Below are 16,413 nucleotides of genomic sequence, written 5' to 3'. Positions count from 1 at the left end.
GTTCCCTGGGCCTCACAGTCTGATTTCCCAGATTTCCTTTCTCCTTCTCCCTCTTTTCTCATCGCGTCTGGCACCCAGGACATATGTAATTAATGAATAAAAACTATCTTTTCTGCCTGTTCCCACAATTTTTACCAAAGATAAGTGACTGTTTCTAAGACTGAATTAAGGTCTGCTCTGGATGGAAAAAAAGGAGCCAAGTTTTGGTATAAAGTTGACTTTCCCTGTCTTCTCAGCCTGTGGTGTCACAAAGCTCTCCGAGGGCCACCCACCCTTGAGGGGCCACCCACAGCACAAGTATTTGGATTTCTACTCCAGCTATACTCCCTGCGAAGGTTTTCCTGTGAGCTTGAAACCTCTGGCTCCCAGAATGCTGCCTTCCCAAAATAGGCTAATTATGGTGATTCAGATGGCTTTACAAGCCAGAATTTGGATAGCATACAATTAGAGGCTTGCTAAATGCCTGCAAAATGCAGTTCTTCCTAATTTCATTACTGTCTCTTTTGATTGGACGCTGATTACTTTCAGCTCTAATTTTCAGGCTCACCTGGGTCTCAGTTCTGGGACTAGCAGACAAATCATTTGAATTGGTGGCAGTTGCATTTCACAAATACTCAGCCATGTGAGAGAATTATCAGGATAAGTTTCTGGATCTCTAAGCATAGAAACATGGGTTTCTGAGGCTGGAACTTCTTCTGAGGTTACTTCTGACCATTCATTTAAATTATCTTCAGGATCCCTGAGCAGATTTTTCATGGGTCATTTGGAAAACAAATGAGGACCACCATCTTTTTTTTTTTTTTTTTTTGCGGTACGCGGGCCTCTCACTGTTGTGGCCTCTCCCGTTGCGGAGCACAGGCTCCAGACACGCAGGCTGAGCGGCCATGGCTCACGGGCCCAGCCGCTCCGCGGCATGTGGGATCTTCCTGGACAGGGGCACGAACCCGTGTCCCCTGCATCGGCAGGCGGACTCTCAACCACTGCGCCACCAGGGAAGCCCCCGTGGCTCTCTTGGTTAGAGGATTCCAAGCCATGGAATCATTTCAGCCAGACTCCAGCTGTCAGAATTAGTGAGGTCGCAGTCCTTAGCTTTGCTTTTTTATGATTTGACCCAAACCTAGGAAATACAGAAAGCTTGTTTGCATTATCAACTAATTAGCTTTAAAAACAAAGAAGCAAAGACTTTTCTTGGCAAAACTTTTTATTCAGAGCACTGTCCTTACATGGCTGTCATGAGATGTGAACGAGTCCCATGCTCAGGGGGTGATCGCATGATTGATTGCTGGGGATTGGGGATAGCAGAACCACAGCCCATGGGCACACGCTACTTATACCACACACAAGTAAATTATGACACTTTTAGTGCTAATTCTAAGGATACATTTTCACATGGAAAAATGGAAGATAACGCATTGAAAATGTTGAATATTGACTACAGTTTCTAAAAATATTTCTTTTGTACTGTTAAGATTTCTCCTTGTTGCTAATTAGGCACGTAGTGTTCTGTGAAGTCTTTAGGAAAATGGAGTTGCCTTCTGGAAATTTCTCTTGACCTAAAAAATTGATTTGGAAATGTAGTGTGCTTTCAGAGTACTTGCCATCAGGATAAGGGGAGTTTTGATATGTTTCATTTACACATTACGGAGTGCCTAGAGTGTGTTTAGCTGTGCCAGGGGAAGCATACATCAGCTCTGTAAGCCATGGTGCATGTTTGATGGAACTGATAATCTAGTTGGCATGAAAATAGTAACATTCACAATCCAATTACATTGTAACCCTGGGTTATGCTACTGGCACAATGGAGTTGGTGGGCTTTTGAGCAAAGGAATGACATGTTGATGATGGTATTTAAGAAAAATTAGTCTGGCAGCGGCAAGATTTAAGAAGGGAACTGGATTCACCTGGATTCACCTAGGAGTACTTTTTTTTTTTTTTTAATTTATTTGGCTGCACCAGGTCTTTGTTGCTGCATGCGGGATCTCTGTGGCCGAGTGCAGGCTATTTAGTTCTGGCATGTGGGCTCTTTAGTTGCAGCTTGTGGGATCTAGTTCCCTGACCAGGGATCGAACCTAGGCCCCCTGCACTGGGAGCGCAGAGTCTCAACCACTGGACCACCAGGGAAGTCCCTAGGAGTACATTCTTCATGCATATAGTTTGTTCTCCCTGAAACGCCTGACCCTCTAACAGTCTGTGCAGCGGATTTCCTCCCCAGGGCTCAGGCCCTCCTCATCTCAGCGTCTGGCAGCGCTAGGAACCTGCCACGGGTTTGTAACTGTGACCTCCAGCCGCGAGTGACCACGGTTCCCATCTCCGTATCCCAGCACTTCCCCGAACACCTCTCAGGGGTTAGGCGTCTAGTGAGATCTGCCCAGTGAAGAGCCCTGGCCTGGCCTGGGGTTGCAGACTTCTACCAGAGGAGTTTCCTGGAAGCTGGACCGGCAGGTGGGTGCATGCTGGCTGCTTAGGGTGTGGTTCACGGGCGGCAGCAGCAGCAGGACCTGGGAGCTCACTCACCTGCAGATCCTCACCCCAGACTAACTGAGCCAGCATCTTCACTCTAACAAGACCCTCAGGTGAATTGCGCACCTTAAGTTTGAGAAGTGCTAGCCTCTAGCAGTGCCACCTGAACGTTCAAGAAAAGCTCCACATCTCTTTAAGATTGTCCCTCTCCTCTCTCATCCTCAGCTTTCGTCTGTGTTAAGCACAGCAGGTGCGTTGCAAGTGCTGAGAGACTCCAAACTCTGGTCCCCCTAGAAGTACCAGTGAGGCGACTGGAAGGGCTTTCATCCACTGGGCTTCTTATCTCACAGCTGCCAGAGGAGGAATGAACATGCAACCACAGTCATATGGAACCTGCGTTAGAACTGAGTTCACAGTAAGGAGGTGTCAGCGTCTGCCCTTCATGCTTGCCACGGGGGAGGAGAGCTTCCGTGAACACGGCCTCGGGGCTCTGCTCATCTGGCTGCACGGGGCCCTGGTGACACAGGCCACGCCGGTCAAGCACCTGTACGAAGAGCTGGTGTGCGCGGGCTTCTTAGAACTAGCTGGTGAGTTACAGTTTCCAACAGATAGGAACACCCGCTCTCTTAAAATGGTAGGGGACGGTCGGCACAAGTACTTCCCTGAGACACAGCAGTCCCAGCTTGGTGTCAGAACATGCAGCTTCTCCTCTGGTGACTTAATCAGCGCTGGTCCCGTTGTTAGCCTGGTGGTTCTCAGTGTCATTCCCCTGCTGGGCATTTGAAAAGTGCAGGAGTACTTTTGTGTGTGTGCATGGGTGGGAGGGGTGTGGGTGGGAGGAGGGCAGCAGGAGTGCTGAGCCATCTTACAGGACACTGCTCTACAACTAAGAGTTGTCTTGCTCAACATGCCTGTTCCTCTTGGGAACTCTGCGAGTTAGTATGTCTGAAAAAGTTACTTCTACGCCGAGAGAAAAGAGCAGACAGGCAATTATTTTGCCAGCTGGGATTACTGCTAAAAATCACTCTGCCAAAGACCATATACTGTCAGGGAAGATGCTTTGAAAACTTATCACCATTATTTTCGCTGGTGCAGTTTTACCTGAAACCGAGAACATAAATGCACATCACATCACGGATCCGATATTGTTTCAAGCAGTGGTAGGTACGAGGAATAGTGTGCATGGATTATGCCTACCTTCCATGACATTATCCTCCTAGCTCTGGGTTTGTTCCATTTTGAACTTATTCACTTCTATGAAAGAGTGTCCACAAGAACTCTCAGGGAAGACTGAGAGGCAGCCCACTGCAGTGGGTGAGGGCATGTACTCTGGAGCGAGACTGTGAGCTTAGAGCTGAACTCCAACAAATAATGGGCTGTGATTTTGAGCAAATTCTTTACAGAACTCACTCTGCCGGCATTCTCAGTTTTTAACTAGAAAAGTGTCTGTGTCAAAGGGCTCTTGTGGGATTAATAGTGCCTGACATGTAGCCAAGTGCTTAATAAATGTTAGCTGTTAATCATGTTATTTCATTTTTTCCAGAAAAGATTCGTCAATTTAAAAGTGAAACTGACTCAAGGCCCAAGGAATGTGCAGTTTCATAAATGCCTAAAGAAATTGTATTTAAATGATTTTCCATTCAGTATTCAGTCCTCTTAAATTCAGTTCTTCAAACGGCATAAAGTTCTTCCAACAGTAGTAATGATTTTCCTTTCAACTGTGAAGATGGCAGTGACAGGATTCTCTTAACAGATGAAAAAATGGTATTACACTTTCCAACCACTGAAAAGTCAATTTTTTTGGTTTTGCTTAAGGCAAGTTGTATATGATTTTCCCATTTCTGTCATTTGATGCAACATAATATGTGATAACATATCTAGTGATAGAATAACCTAGGATTTTGTATATCATGTTTTAAAAAATTATGATGGTGGGAAAATTATGGTAAATGAAAAAACCCAGGGTTTTAGAATAGACAGACACGGTTTTGAATCGTGGTTTTGCCGTTTATTAGCTGTGAGTCTTTGGGCATGCTAACATTCAAGTTCTCAGATCTTTAGTTTCCTTCTCTATAGGATGGGGGAAAGAGGTCTATCTCTTCTATAATATTGAGGTGATGATGAAGGGAGAATGCCTATGAAATGCCTAACCTCATATCCATAGTACTGAAATCATTAACCATTATTTCTATTTCATAAGAGAAACTTGCTTTGGAAATTCAGATACTGTTGGCTTTAAATAACACCTATGTGTAATATATCACTTAAGAAAAGATCAGAGGTGTATGCACCAATGTTTTTTAATCTCTTGGTGATGTAATTACAGGTGATTTTCATTATCTTTGTACTTGTGGTACTTTCCAATATTTTTTAAAATATTAACCACACATTATTTTTGTAATCTGAGAAAGTTCTGAAATGTGAAATCAAGTATCAATTTCTATCAGCTTATGTGCACCTGTTCATTATAATTTAAGGCTCTCCATTATCAAATTCTGACTCTAAGTCTATAAGCCCAGAAATAAAATCACGAGCAATTTCAGTCCATTTATTATATCATGAATTTATAGTTCTACATCTTCATCTCATGCTGATTGTAAATGGTAAGCTTAATTTTAAAACAGGTAATATGTTCACATGATTATAAAAAGTTTTTAGAAAGGTATTTAGTGAAAAGCATTGTCCCCACCTGTTCTTCAGTATGGCCAGTTTCCACTGACCTTGCTTCAAAATCTGGGTAACCTCTTTATGCAATAATAAACAAATATGAATACATACTCTTACTGTTTAAGTGTTTTAATTGTTGAATTTAAGTTGAATTAGGCTAACTATATTACTTGGTGCAGTAGACAATATACAATTTCTAGAGTTTAGATAAAACTTTAAAAGATGCTTACAATATTCTTTTTTTTTTTTTTTTTTGCGGTACGTGGGCCTCTCACTGTTGTGGCCTCTCCCATTGCGGAGCACAGGCTCCGGACGCGCAGGCTCAGCGGCCATGGCTCACGGGCCCAGCTGCTCCACGGCATGTGGGATCTTCCTGGACCGGGGCATGAACCCGTGTCCCCTGCATCGGCAGGCAGACTCTCTACCGCTGCGCCACCAAGGAAGCCCTATTCTTTTTTTTAAAAAAAACCTATTGATCTGTGATTTAAATGTATTTTATTTATTTATTTTTGGCTGCATTGGGTCTTCATTGCTGCGCACGGGCTCTCTCTAGTTGCGGCGAGCGGGGGCTGTTTTCTTCGTTGTTGTGTGCGGGCCTCTCATTGTGGTGGCTTCTAGAGCCCAGGCTCAGTAGTTGTGGCTCGTGGGCTCTAGAGTGCAGGCTCAGTAGTTGTGGCACAGGGGCTTAGTTGCTCTGTGGCATGTGGGATCTTCCCGCACCAGGGCTCGAACCCGTGTCCCCTGCATTGGCAGGTGGACTCTTAACCACTGCGCCACCAGGGAAGCCGCTTACTGAAAACCATTCCCTGTTGTCATGTAAGTTCCTTAAAAAGCAGAGCCCAAGACCAAAGTTTATGAGCAACTGCTTTTTTTTCAGGAGTGTAGATCCAAGGAAGCAGGAGTGAAGGAAAAAGGAAGCGAGATGGGGAAGGAGGGAGAGCCACGGCCAGCGTGATTTACCAAATTGGCCAACACTTGGTATCAGGAACAACTGATTATTTGACCTCAGGAATGGACTAGTGCATCTCAGGACAGTTCATATGGGGAGAAAGTAAGACTTGATCTGTTTACCCCAGTGGGATGTAAATTCCAGGCTGCATATGAGTGGAGCCTGCCGGTATCTCGACTCTCTGAGTGGACAAGGAAGCTCTGGGGAGGAGCATGCCCATGGTACAGGCAGCAGGAGATGAGGTGCTGTCGATTTGTGCTTATTGAAACCCCAGAGGAGCTGTTTGCCACCAGTGGTAGCTGGCCACAACCCAAAAGCGCTGCATAAGAAGGATCTAATACTCTTTAAGACACAGCCAGATACTTTTATAGTTCAAAAAAGCCTTGGTGTGTCCTTTAGAAAATGGGATGTTTGCCAGTCTCACATTTATTCTCTCATGTCCTATTACAAAATGAGGCAAAAAGAAAAACTATTTCCAATAGTAAAGTTAGAGCACAGGGCTAGGTCATGTTCAGACTGAAAGAGGCTGAAACCATCCACTTCTGTTAAAGATATGGAAACTGAGGCTGTTTACAAGTTCCTCAGAATCCACTCATTTTTATGTGAGCCATAAATACTTTGAGAAATAGGTAGGGTAGGTAGATCTCATTATTTCACAGATGAGGACCCTGAGATTAATTTAAGTGTCTGGCCCTAGATAACCCAGTCAGCCAGCAATAAAAGCATTAGAATCCTGGTCTTGTTCTCCTAAATCTTGCCCAGATGGTTTCTTCCTATCGGCCAGGCATTGAAAAGTCTCTCCCAGGCCTGGAAGGTTTGCTGAATTGTCCAGGGCTGTACCATCACAGGACAACGTTTGGATTTTCAGAGCAAAAAAAGGTTCAATGCTACAGAGTTTCAAAAAGGTAAGAAAGAACATTTGAAATAGGATCATTCTAACAGGAAATTTCTTTTTTTATTTTTAAAGATTTTTTTTGATGTGGACCATTTTTAAGGTCTTTATTGAATTTTTTACAATATTGCTTCTGTTTTCTGTTTTGGTTTTTTGGCTACGAGGCATGTGGGATCTTAGCTCCTCGACCAGGGATCAAACCCACACCCCCTGCATTGGAAGAAGTCTTAACCACTGGACCGCCAGGGAAGTCCTAATAGGAAATTTCTTTTTGATGTTTCTGTAACTCTGTTATTGTGCTAGTAAAATATTTCTTCCCTTTTAACATTAAAAATTATTCACAGGTATTGCTATTCCCCCCTATTTTTAATTGTTAAAGCCCTAGAAAAATGAGGACTAATATATTAAAGTCACAAAAAAACTTTGTGATAAGATATTACTCTGGGCTTTTATTTTTTAATTTTCAAATAAAAATACCTTAGTTTTATTAGTTTAAATAATTTTTTTAGTAAAGTTCTCAAAGTTTACTTGGTAACGTTGCAAATGATTTAGCCTTTTGGAAATAACACTGCAAAAACAGGATTTATATTACTTTGATGATATAATTGGTCACAGGTTGAACGTATTAAAAAATTAAGCTAGTTTCTTTTTTAATTTAAAAAAGTTTTACTTAATAGCTTAAATAAAAAATCACATTAAAATAATCCTACATATAGTTACAAAGGATGGTACAACTTGAAAAAGTCTCTTGTAATTTTGAGGAAATGAACATGATGTATCCATGATGTTCTAAGAATATGAAATTTTAAAAACTAAAGATTTCTAATTCTTATTAAAGCCAGAAGAATTAAACGACCTCAATAGGAACGTATTCATTTTAGTCAACCACTTTTATGGACTGAATGCTTGTGAGAGACTGGGTGTGAGTTGATCTGGTTCCGAGAGATCTGGAAGCTGAGGTACTACTTTCAGGGTGAATGGTCCGGGGATATTTTGCTGCAGTAGCTTGCGGAATGGTTTGCTGAAAAGGCAAAAATATGCTTCAACAATTCCATAAAATTATACATACTAAATATCATTTCATTATCTATAACTTAACCCAACAAACATTAGTACATGTAGATTGCTATTAGGGTCTTCCACTTAGAAAAGTCATCTTTAAAATACTTGAAGTAAAATTATATATATTATATCAAAACATTCACTGTGTATTTCAAAAGCTCTATGATACAGCTTTTGCTTAAAAAAATGAATGAAATCTCTTGAAACAAAGATCCTCATGTCAGATTCTGCTTAATAAGATTTTCTCTTTGGAGAAATAATCTCTTTTCTTATTTTATATAAATGTTTCTTTGTATGTAAATAACTGGATAACCATTACAAATGGGAGAGATTCTTGCAACTAAGATGAAATTTTAGTTGCTAACCACCTAATCTGACCCTGAAAAAAGAGCTATTTCTCCTTAGGGATGATGGGCAAGAGAACCTGTAGAAACAGATTCATGGTACCGCTGGCATCATGATCTACAAAACGTGGCACAGGATGAAGTAGCACTAGGAGCAAGCAATTATCCAACAGATGGAGCTCAAGTGTCAGAAATCTGATGAATGGTTTATTAGTAATAACTGTTTCTAGTAGTTCTAGTTCTTAGGATCCTGGGATAAAATGAAAAATAAAAATAGTACAGAGGACTGCCACTGTGCCTGTTACACAATCCAAAGTAGGTAATAATGGAAGCAGTTTATGGCTATTGAATTTGTGCCCAATTACTGAAGAGTAATTGAACATACTAAATAAACAAAGGGCAGTTTGAGAGAGAAATATCAGAAACAGGGGTTGTAAGTCTTTAGTTCCTTGGTTTTTCTTCTGTAAAATATCATTCCAATCAGTACAAAAAAACAGGTTGTCTGAATTAAAAATAAACACATGGGCTGTCTTTATATCTTCCTCACCTTATGAATGGACAGTCTCTCTCCCCCTATCCCTTTATAAACATCATATGTGCTGATAAAAATAGAAATGAGTTCATTTCTTCTCATCTTTGATACCTAATCTCACATTTTCAAAAATACGGAGAGAAGTCATCTAAGGACTTTCAGAGGCTGTCCAACCTATGAAGGCTAAGATGATCCTCTACCCTCGATGTGTTCAGTTTGGACTTGGTACCTCCATCTCAGTCTGCCACTTCACTGTGGTCACGCTTTACCTGAAGCTAAATTTAAACAATCAATCCAGCTTCTTTTGACTTAATCATCTAGTAACAATCTAGTGTTCAGAAAGAAAAGGATTTAAAATCATTCCTTTTATTTTTTTGACATATTAAGCAGACAGGAATGTTGCTTAACAGAATTTATATAGAGGACATTCTTCTGTAAAATCAACCCTTGTTTCTCTTTAGGGATGTGTTCTTGTAAGTTTTAGAAATTAAACTTTTTGAGATAATTGTTGATTCATATGCGATTGTAAGAAATAACACAGAGATATCCCATGTATCCTTCTCTAGTAACTTTTATTAAGTTAAATTTGCTTATGGCTTTACAAAGTGCCTTTATACAACTCATTTAATTTTCATGTTATCTTATTTAATCCTGAATCCTGACAATAACTCTAGGAGCTAAGTACTCTTATTGCTCCCGTTTTACACGTGAAAAAATGGAGGCTCAAATATTTACTTGATTTGTATACGATCACAAAGGCAGTAAGTAGCGAAACTGAGGCACTAACTCAGGTTTTCTTTTTTTTTTTTTGCTTAAATTCCACGTACTTTCCTTTATATCACATGAATTTATTGCAACCTGATTTTTTTCCAAATTAGAAATACGTTGACAATTATATTTGAAGACTTCAGAAAACTTCAAAGACGCAGAAGACTTCAAATAATAAAAAAAGGAGGAAAACTTAAAAACCATAAAGTAGGTGTTTCTTAGAGTAAAAAATCTGCTACATGGACAGCACTTAATGAGTAAACAGTTTTTGTCTTTTTTTTAATTAATGAGAAATCATTTATATACTTTACCCTTTTGGCTATCAATACACTGGATTAATTGTATTTGATAATTTTCATACTATTGAGAAGAAACAATGTTCCTGAAATTAATTTCCTAAAATAGGAAAGGTAGATTTAAAGCAGGTGTGATAATTCTAAGTATATAAAGACTGTAATAGTAAAGGCAGAACAAGTACCAGTCCTCATGGGTTTTGATCTTCTCCTCAACATGTCATTTAAGTGTTTATTAGTCTATCAACTCTCAGGAAAAAGATTTTTTGACAAGAAGTTATCAAATGCAGACTCACCACTGTGACCGGATGATGTTTTTCCACAACGACGGAGCTCATGGGAGGAGAAACTCCCATTATAGCTAAACTGCTACTGATTCTATTTTTTGAAGCAAAATCATATCTCCCTGTGATCCGGGCTGTGATTGTTCTTCCAGCTTTCTGTTGTGCTGATGTCACAACCCTGGGCCCGTACTAAAAAACAAAAAAAAATTCAGTTGGTAGAAAATCCATGGCAAAATTTATGGTACTTTTGCTTCTATAACTTATAAAGAAAATACACAGGCACTTAAAATAATTGTATATGCAACCAACTGTAACATGGGGAAAATTTTTTAAACAATAAGGCAAAAAGCAAAACATAAAACCAAGCACCCCAAACACCCCTTTAACCTTGGTATACCAACTATTTTATAGGATTTTATTCTGAAATAATTATAGATTCATAGCAAGTTGCAAAGAGAGCATAGAGAGGTCCTGTGTATTCTTCACCCAGTTTCCTGCAATGATTACATCTTATATAATTACAGTATAATTACAATGTCAAAACCAGGAAGCTGATGTTGGAATGATGCCTGGGTATAGATCTATGTCACTTTATCCATGTGTAGATTCCTGTAACTATCACTGCAATCAAGATACAGAACTATTCCATCACCACAAAGCTCTCCCTCGTGCTGTCCTTTCTTTAGAGTCATACCCATCTCCCTTCCCAAACAATCCCTAATTCTTGAACCACTAATCTGTTATATGAACTTCTGACCCTTATGGATATAAATCATCATTACTCATATGCTTTTGTGTGCTCCCCTTCTTCTTATGGCATTGTTAATATACTTTTTTTCATGAATAGAGACCAGCTATCATTTTTTTTGAAATTTATTTTTATACAGCATGTTCTTATTTATTTTATACATGAGACCAGCTATCATTTTTAATGACAGGTTTTTATATCAACAAACTGCAGTTTAACTGTTCCAGTTCTTTTCTTATTATATATAGCAAACTTTTGTAATTAAAAAAAAAAAAAAGCATTTTTCTTTTTTTTTTTTTTGGCTGTACCATGCGGCTTGTGGGATCTTAGTTCCCTGACCAGGGGTGGAACCCAGGCCCTCAGCAGTGAAAGCGCAGAGCCCTAACCACTGGACCACCAAGGAATTCCTGGATTTTCCTTTTCCTTTGAGAGTTATTTGTAGAATGTATTGCCAAAAGCGAGATGATCATATCAAAAAGTAATGTCAGGTTTTACAGTTTTTGTTGCTTACTGCTGGACAATACACCAGAAAGATTACATTTATGTCAGGAGTAATATACATACATATACTCATTTTTTTTTTTCATGATCAACTAATTACATTAGCGGGGCAAAAATCAAAAGGAATAAGAAAAAGGGAAATGACATATTTAAAAAACCCCAATATTTGTATCTTAATATCTGACATGGAAACAATGCAGATTATTGGTTGAGAGTACAGGGCTCTGAAGCCAGATTGTCAAAGTCTGAATTACAATTGCATTAGTAATTGTGTCCACCGGCAAGTTACTCTCCCTAAGCCTCAATTTCCTCATGTATGAAACAGGGAGAGCAGGACCAACTGACTAATGCTAGCCTTTCACTTTCTGTTCAGATGAAGAGCAAAGTTAGAAGAGAAACTTTACTGAATAGCTTAAAAATCCAATTAAAACCCCTCGATTGGGCTTCCCTGGTGGCGCAGTTGTTGAGAGTCCGCCTGCCGATGCAGGGGAGACGGGTTCGTGCCCCGGTCCGGGAAGATCCCACATGCTGCGGAGTGGCTGAGCCCGTGAGCCATGCCCGCTGAGCCTGCGCGTCCGCAACGGGAGAGGCCACGGCAGTGAGAGGCCCGCGTACCGCAAAAAAAAAAAAAAAAACCCTCGATTACTTCAAATGGAGTTAGAAAAAGTAAAGTGCCATCTATTGTTCCACTTTGTGAACTGCAATAGTACATTTGCTTGTATAACTGCCTAATATATATATTTTTCAGTAAACGTGCTGCCGAAGCGAGCACATGTTTTTTGAAAATATTTTCTACCATGAAATTCTGATATTTTATTTAACATACTGATGATGTCTGCAGAAAGGAAATAATTTTACAGATGAAAATATTCTTTCACTAGAATGGTAATCCTCCCTTCTCCAGTTATTTGTCTCCTGATTCTCTGAAGTTTACTTTCTACACATACCTCCTTTTAGCTACTGGAAATTACTAAAGAAGACTAGAAAAAGTTTTGAATGCTCATAGGAAGCCTCTGTGATTCAAATGAAGAGAAAGATAGCCAGGCCTGGATCACAAATCTCTCTTCTTTTCCTGTTCCCAACAATAATGGTTTCATATAAGGTAAGTAAGCCAAGTAATGTATTTGTTTTTGCTTTTGTCAGTATGGTTCTTTTTAAAAACAAGAAGACATATTTGAGGTAAATCTGAGTATTTTAATTAAATAAGAAAGGAAGAAAACTAGCATGGCACTTACAGATTGATTTACTTGTGATTCTCCTTTCTCTCTAACCCTAAATGCTGTACTTATGTGAATGAAACTGAATGGGTGTCTGTTTTGAAGGAGCAGGATGTAGCTGGAGGGGCGGGGGAAGAAGAAGCACTGTCTATATAATATTGTGTTTTTCAGGTTTCAAAGACTTCAAAATTATCTCAGGTGACCAAATTGTTCAAAAAATAAAAAGGGTGGTAAGTACACTCATTCACTTGGTTCTCGTTATGCATATTCAGATTCAGATATAAACCCAGATGTACAAATGGTGTAGTCATATTTTAAGAAGGGAATTTTGAAAAATCTAGCTCTATGTGTTATCTGGATATGCGACATGAATGACAAACCAGAAATTTAAATAAATACTCACTGTGTTTATTTAAATGAGATCATCAGTATAGGATCACACTTCAAAATGTGTAATCATGAAAAATAAACACAGCTTGAACACATGTCAGGGTTGAATTTTAGTGTCTTATTTCTAAATCAAAACTCCCCCACACATTCAAATTTCTCTTAAGTCATATTTAAGAAATGCAAAATAGCAGATCTCAACATATTTTCCCCCAAAGTTAGTAGCTTCCAAAAGGCAGAAATTCAAGGGACTTTGCTGGTGGTGCAGTGGTTAAGAAACCGCCTGCCAATGCAAGGGACACGGGTTCGAGCCCTGCTCCGGGAAGATCCCACATGCCGTGGAGCAACTAAGCCCGTGCGCCACAACTACTGAGCCCACGTGCCACAACTACTGAAGCCCGTGCGCCTAGAGCCCATGCTCCGCAACAAGAGAAGCCACCGCAATGAGAAGCCCGCGCACTGCAGTGAAGAGTAGCCCCTGCTCACCACAACTAGAGAAAGCCCGCGCGCAGCAACAAAGACCCAACGCAGACAAAAATAAATTAAAAAAAAAAAAAGAAAAGCAAAAGGCTGGAGTACTTCAGATGACCAATTGTCTGGCTGACTCAATGCGTCCCTTAGCTGCAGAGAGCTGCCTAGCTCTACAGCACCTTCTAATGGCCTGTGTAACTTTTTTTTTTTTTTTTTTGGCTGCGTTGGGTCTTAGTTGTGGCACACGGGATCTTCATTGAGGCACGTAGGCTTCTCTCTAGTTGAGGCGTGTGGGCTCAGCAGTTGTGCGCGCGGGCTTAATTGCCCCATGGCATGTGGTATCTTAGTTCCCTGACCAGGGATCGAACCCACGTCCCCTGCATTGGAAGGCGGATTCTTAACCACTGGACCTCCAGGGAAGTCCCTGTAAATCTTAATTAAGACCTAAAACCTACTCTGCCATCTTCCTTCCTCTCATGTAAGTGGTCAGGGTCAGGGAGGAGAGGGAGACAAGCAAATCTGAATCGTCCTAGCACCTTTATAGAACTGTACATGCCTTTGTGCCAGATCCAAGCCAGAGTAGGGAAGAAGGGCATAGGGTTTTTTTTAAAAAAACAAAGCCGTGCAGAGGTGAGTCTGATAAGCTTGGCCTGTATCCCTGTGCCCTTCACTTGAGAGACACTGAAGAATACAGGTTTAACAACAGGAGGCCGAGAAGTCAGAACCACAATGTGCATATTAATAGCTTGATTAATTTAACTTCAGGTAAATTCTCCCACAAATACGCCATCCTCATTCAGTACTCTTCCCCCTCTATGGACTCCTCTATTAGCAGCTAGTGACTTTAGGAAAAACAATTCCTATCTTCACTCCAATTATAAATGAAAACTTAAAACCTAATCAAGATGGAGTCACTACAGAGTAGTGTTAATATGTCTGCATCCAGGAAAAGGGAAGCTGTAGTTAGATAAGAATATATAAAAAAGCCATTAGCCTCCTAAGCCCTTGAAAATACCCACTAATTTCCTTTAAAATTAATAAGTTCTTCATTTTTGTTTAATTATCACTACTGTAATAGAATTTTCAGGTATTATTTTCATTACAAATTCATGTTTTAGCTACTTTGTGTATTAAATATTTCCTGTGGATTGGCCTAAAGACCATATAGGCTCTTTTCTCCATGGGAAAATATGTTCTGAGTTCAAAATATCCAATATACAAACAAGTTTGGAACCCTTTTCCCAACATAGGCCCCTGAGTTAACTGTACTGACCATTTCTTCCTGTGTAGCGGAAGCTGTAGCTGTCGAGGCAGCGCCATAAGAAGCAGAAACAGGAAGGTGAACAGAGGAAGTGGAAGCAGCCCCGGCAGGAGTGATGGGAGCAGCAGAGGGAAAGGCAGCAGTGCAGGTGGCTCCCAGGGCTGCCGCCGGCGGGGATGGCGGCACTGCAACGGCTGAGGGCACCGGAGGAGCGGAAGGATCCGAATGAGAAGAATGTTCTTTTCCTTGAACACCAGGACCATACTCTTCCCTTTTATTATTTGTGAGGTCTGTCCGTATAAATCACAAATTAATTCCATTAACACTCTTCCAAGTTTACTTTTATCTTCCCAACAATGAAAATACATAATCTCTAAAATGTGGTCCAACAGAAATGTAGAAATGTGTCATATACTGGATAGGTTAACACTGTTCGGTTAATGCAGTTTGTCAGTGTTAACTGGTTAATGTCAGCATTAACCACTAAAGACTTCAGACCAGTTCCTTCAACATGTGAAAGCTAATGAATGATTTGCTCTTATGTAAAAAAATAAATTATGTACTCAGCTGGGACCTTACAACCACTATAATAATATGGTCACATTGTGCCAAAAGATTTATGTTCTTTGCATTATTTAATACAACTATCCTGATAAATGGCCTGGTATTTAGATCTTTAGAATAGTTTTCTGATATCACCATACCCTCTTCATTTACCATCTATTGCTCTTAGCCTAACGAAACCAATGTATTTTTAATTCTTGATTTTTTCAGCAAATAATAAATCAATAAGTAACACTAAAATCTTTACTTTTGATACTGTAAAAGAAATGAGTTCTTATATGTCATGAATTAAGAGCATTATTTGGGGCTTCCCTGGTGGCGCAGTGGTTGAGAGTCTGCCTGCCGATGCGGGGGACATGGGTTCGTGCCCCGGTCTGGGAAGATCCCACATGCCGCGGAGCGGCTGGGCCTGTGAGCCATGGCCGCTGAGCCTGTGCGTCCGGAGCCTGTGCTCCGCAACGGGAGAGGCCACAACAGTGAGAGGCCCGTGTACCGCAAAAAAAAAAAAAAAAAAGAAAGAAAAAAAATTGCTTTAAGGGGGCCAGAAGTAATTTTTTTTTCTTGTGAGAATTTTTTTTTTAATACATTTTTTTTTTAAATTTATTTTTGGCTGCCTTGGGTCTTCGTTGCTGTGCACAGGCTTTCTCTAGTTGTGGTGAGCAGGGGCTGCTCTTCATTGTGGTGCGCAGGGTTCTCATTGCGGTGGCTTCTCTTGTTGCAGAGCATGGGCTCTAGGTGCACGGGCTTCAGTAGTTGTGGCATGCGGGCTCAGTAGTTGTGGTTTGCAGGCTCTAGAGCGCAGGCTCAGTAGTTGTGGCACACAGGCTTAGCTGCCCTGCAGCATGTGGGATCTTCCCAGACCAGGGCTTGAACCCGTGTCCCCTGCATTGGCAGGTGGATTCTTAACCACTCGCCACCAGGGAAGTCCCTCTTGTGAGAATTTTTTAAAATTTATTTTAATAGCTGTTATTAAAATGCCACAAGACAAATATCCAGAGCAAGTCCAGCATTAC

The 16,413-nt window shown here is 40.5% G+C and overlaps 2 protein-coding genes across 2 annotated transcripts in view; one reads left to right on the top strand and one right to left on the bottom strand.

Annotated features, from left to right (window-relative positions):
• The window catches only part of ANKDD1B (ankyrin repeat and death domain containing 1B), a gene marked incomplete at both ends in the record, with an annotated part of 52,663 nt that extends 48,598 nt beyond the window's left edge, over positions 1-4,065 (top strand). The window contains 4 exon segments of the mRNA XM_079701603.1: positions 2,213-2,357; positions 2,686-2,710; positions 2,811-3,047; positions 4,004-4,065. Coding sequence (XP_079557729.1) covers positions 2,213-2,357; positions 2,686-2,710; positions 2,811-3,047; positions 4,004-4,065 — 469 coding nt within the window.
• Positions 4,066-7,556: 3,491 nt separating this feature from the next.
• POC5 (POC5 centriolar protein) overlaps positions 7,557-16,413 on the bottom strand; it is a gene marked incomplete at its 5' end in the record, with an annotated part of 32,072 nt that continues 23,215 nt past the window's right edge. The window contains 3 exon segments of the mRNA XM_079702780.1: positions 7,557-7,989; positions 10,264-10,440; positions 14,849-15,127. Of these exon segments, the coding sequence (XP_079558906.1) occupies positions 7,846-7,989; positions 10,264-10,440; positions 14,849-15,127 (600 nt within the window). The 3' untranslated portion in view covers positions 7,557-7,845.

The sequence above is a fragment of the Hyperoodon ampullatus genome (genome assembly GCF_949752795.1).
Source record: "Hyperoodon ampullatus genome assembly, chromosome: 4".
NCBI lineage: Eukaryota > Metazoa > Chordata > Mammalia > Artiodactyla > Ziphiidae > Hyperoodon > Hyperoodon ampullatus.
Note: the sequence above shows the minus strand (reverse complement) of the source record. Positions and strands in the feature narration are given on the sequence as shown.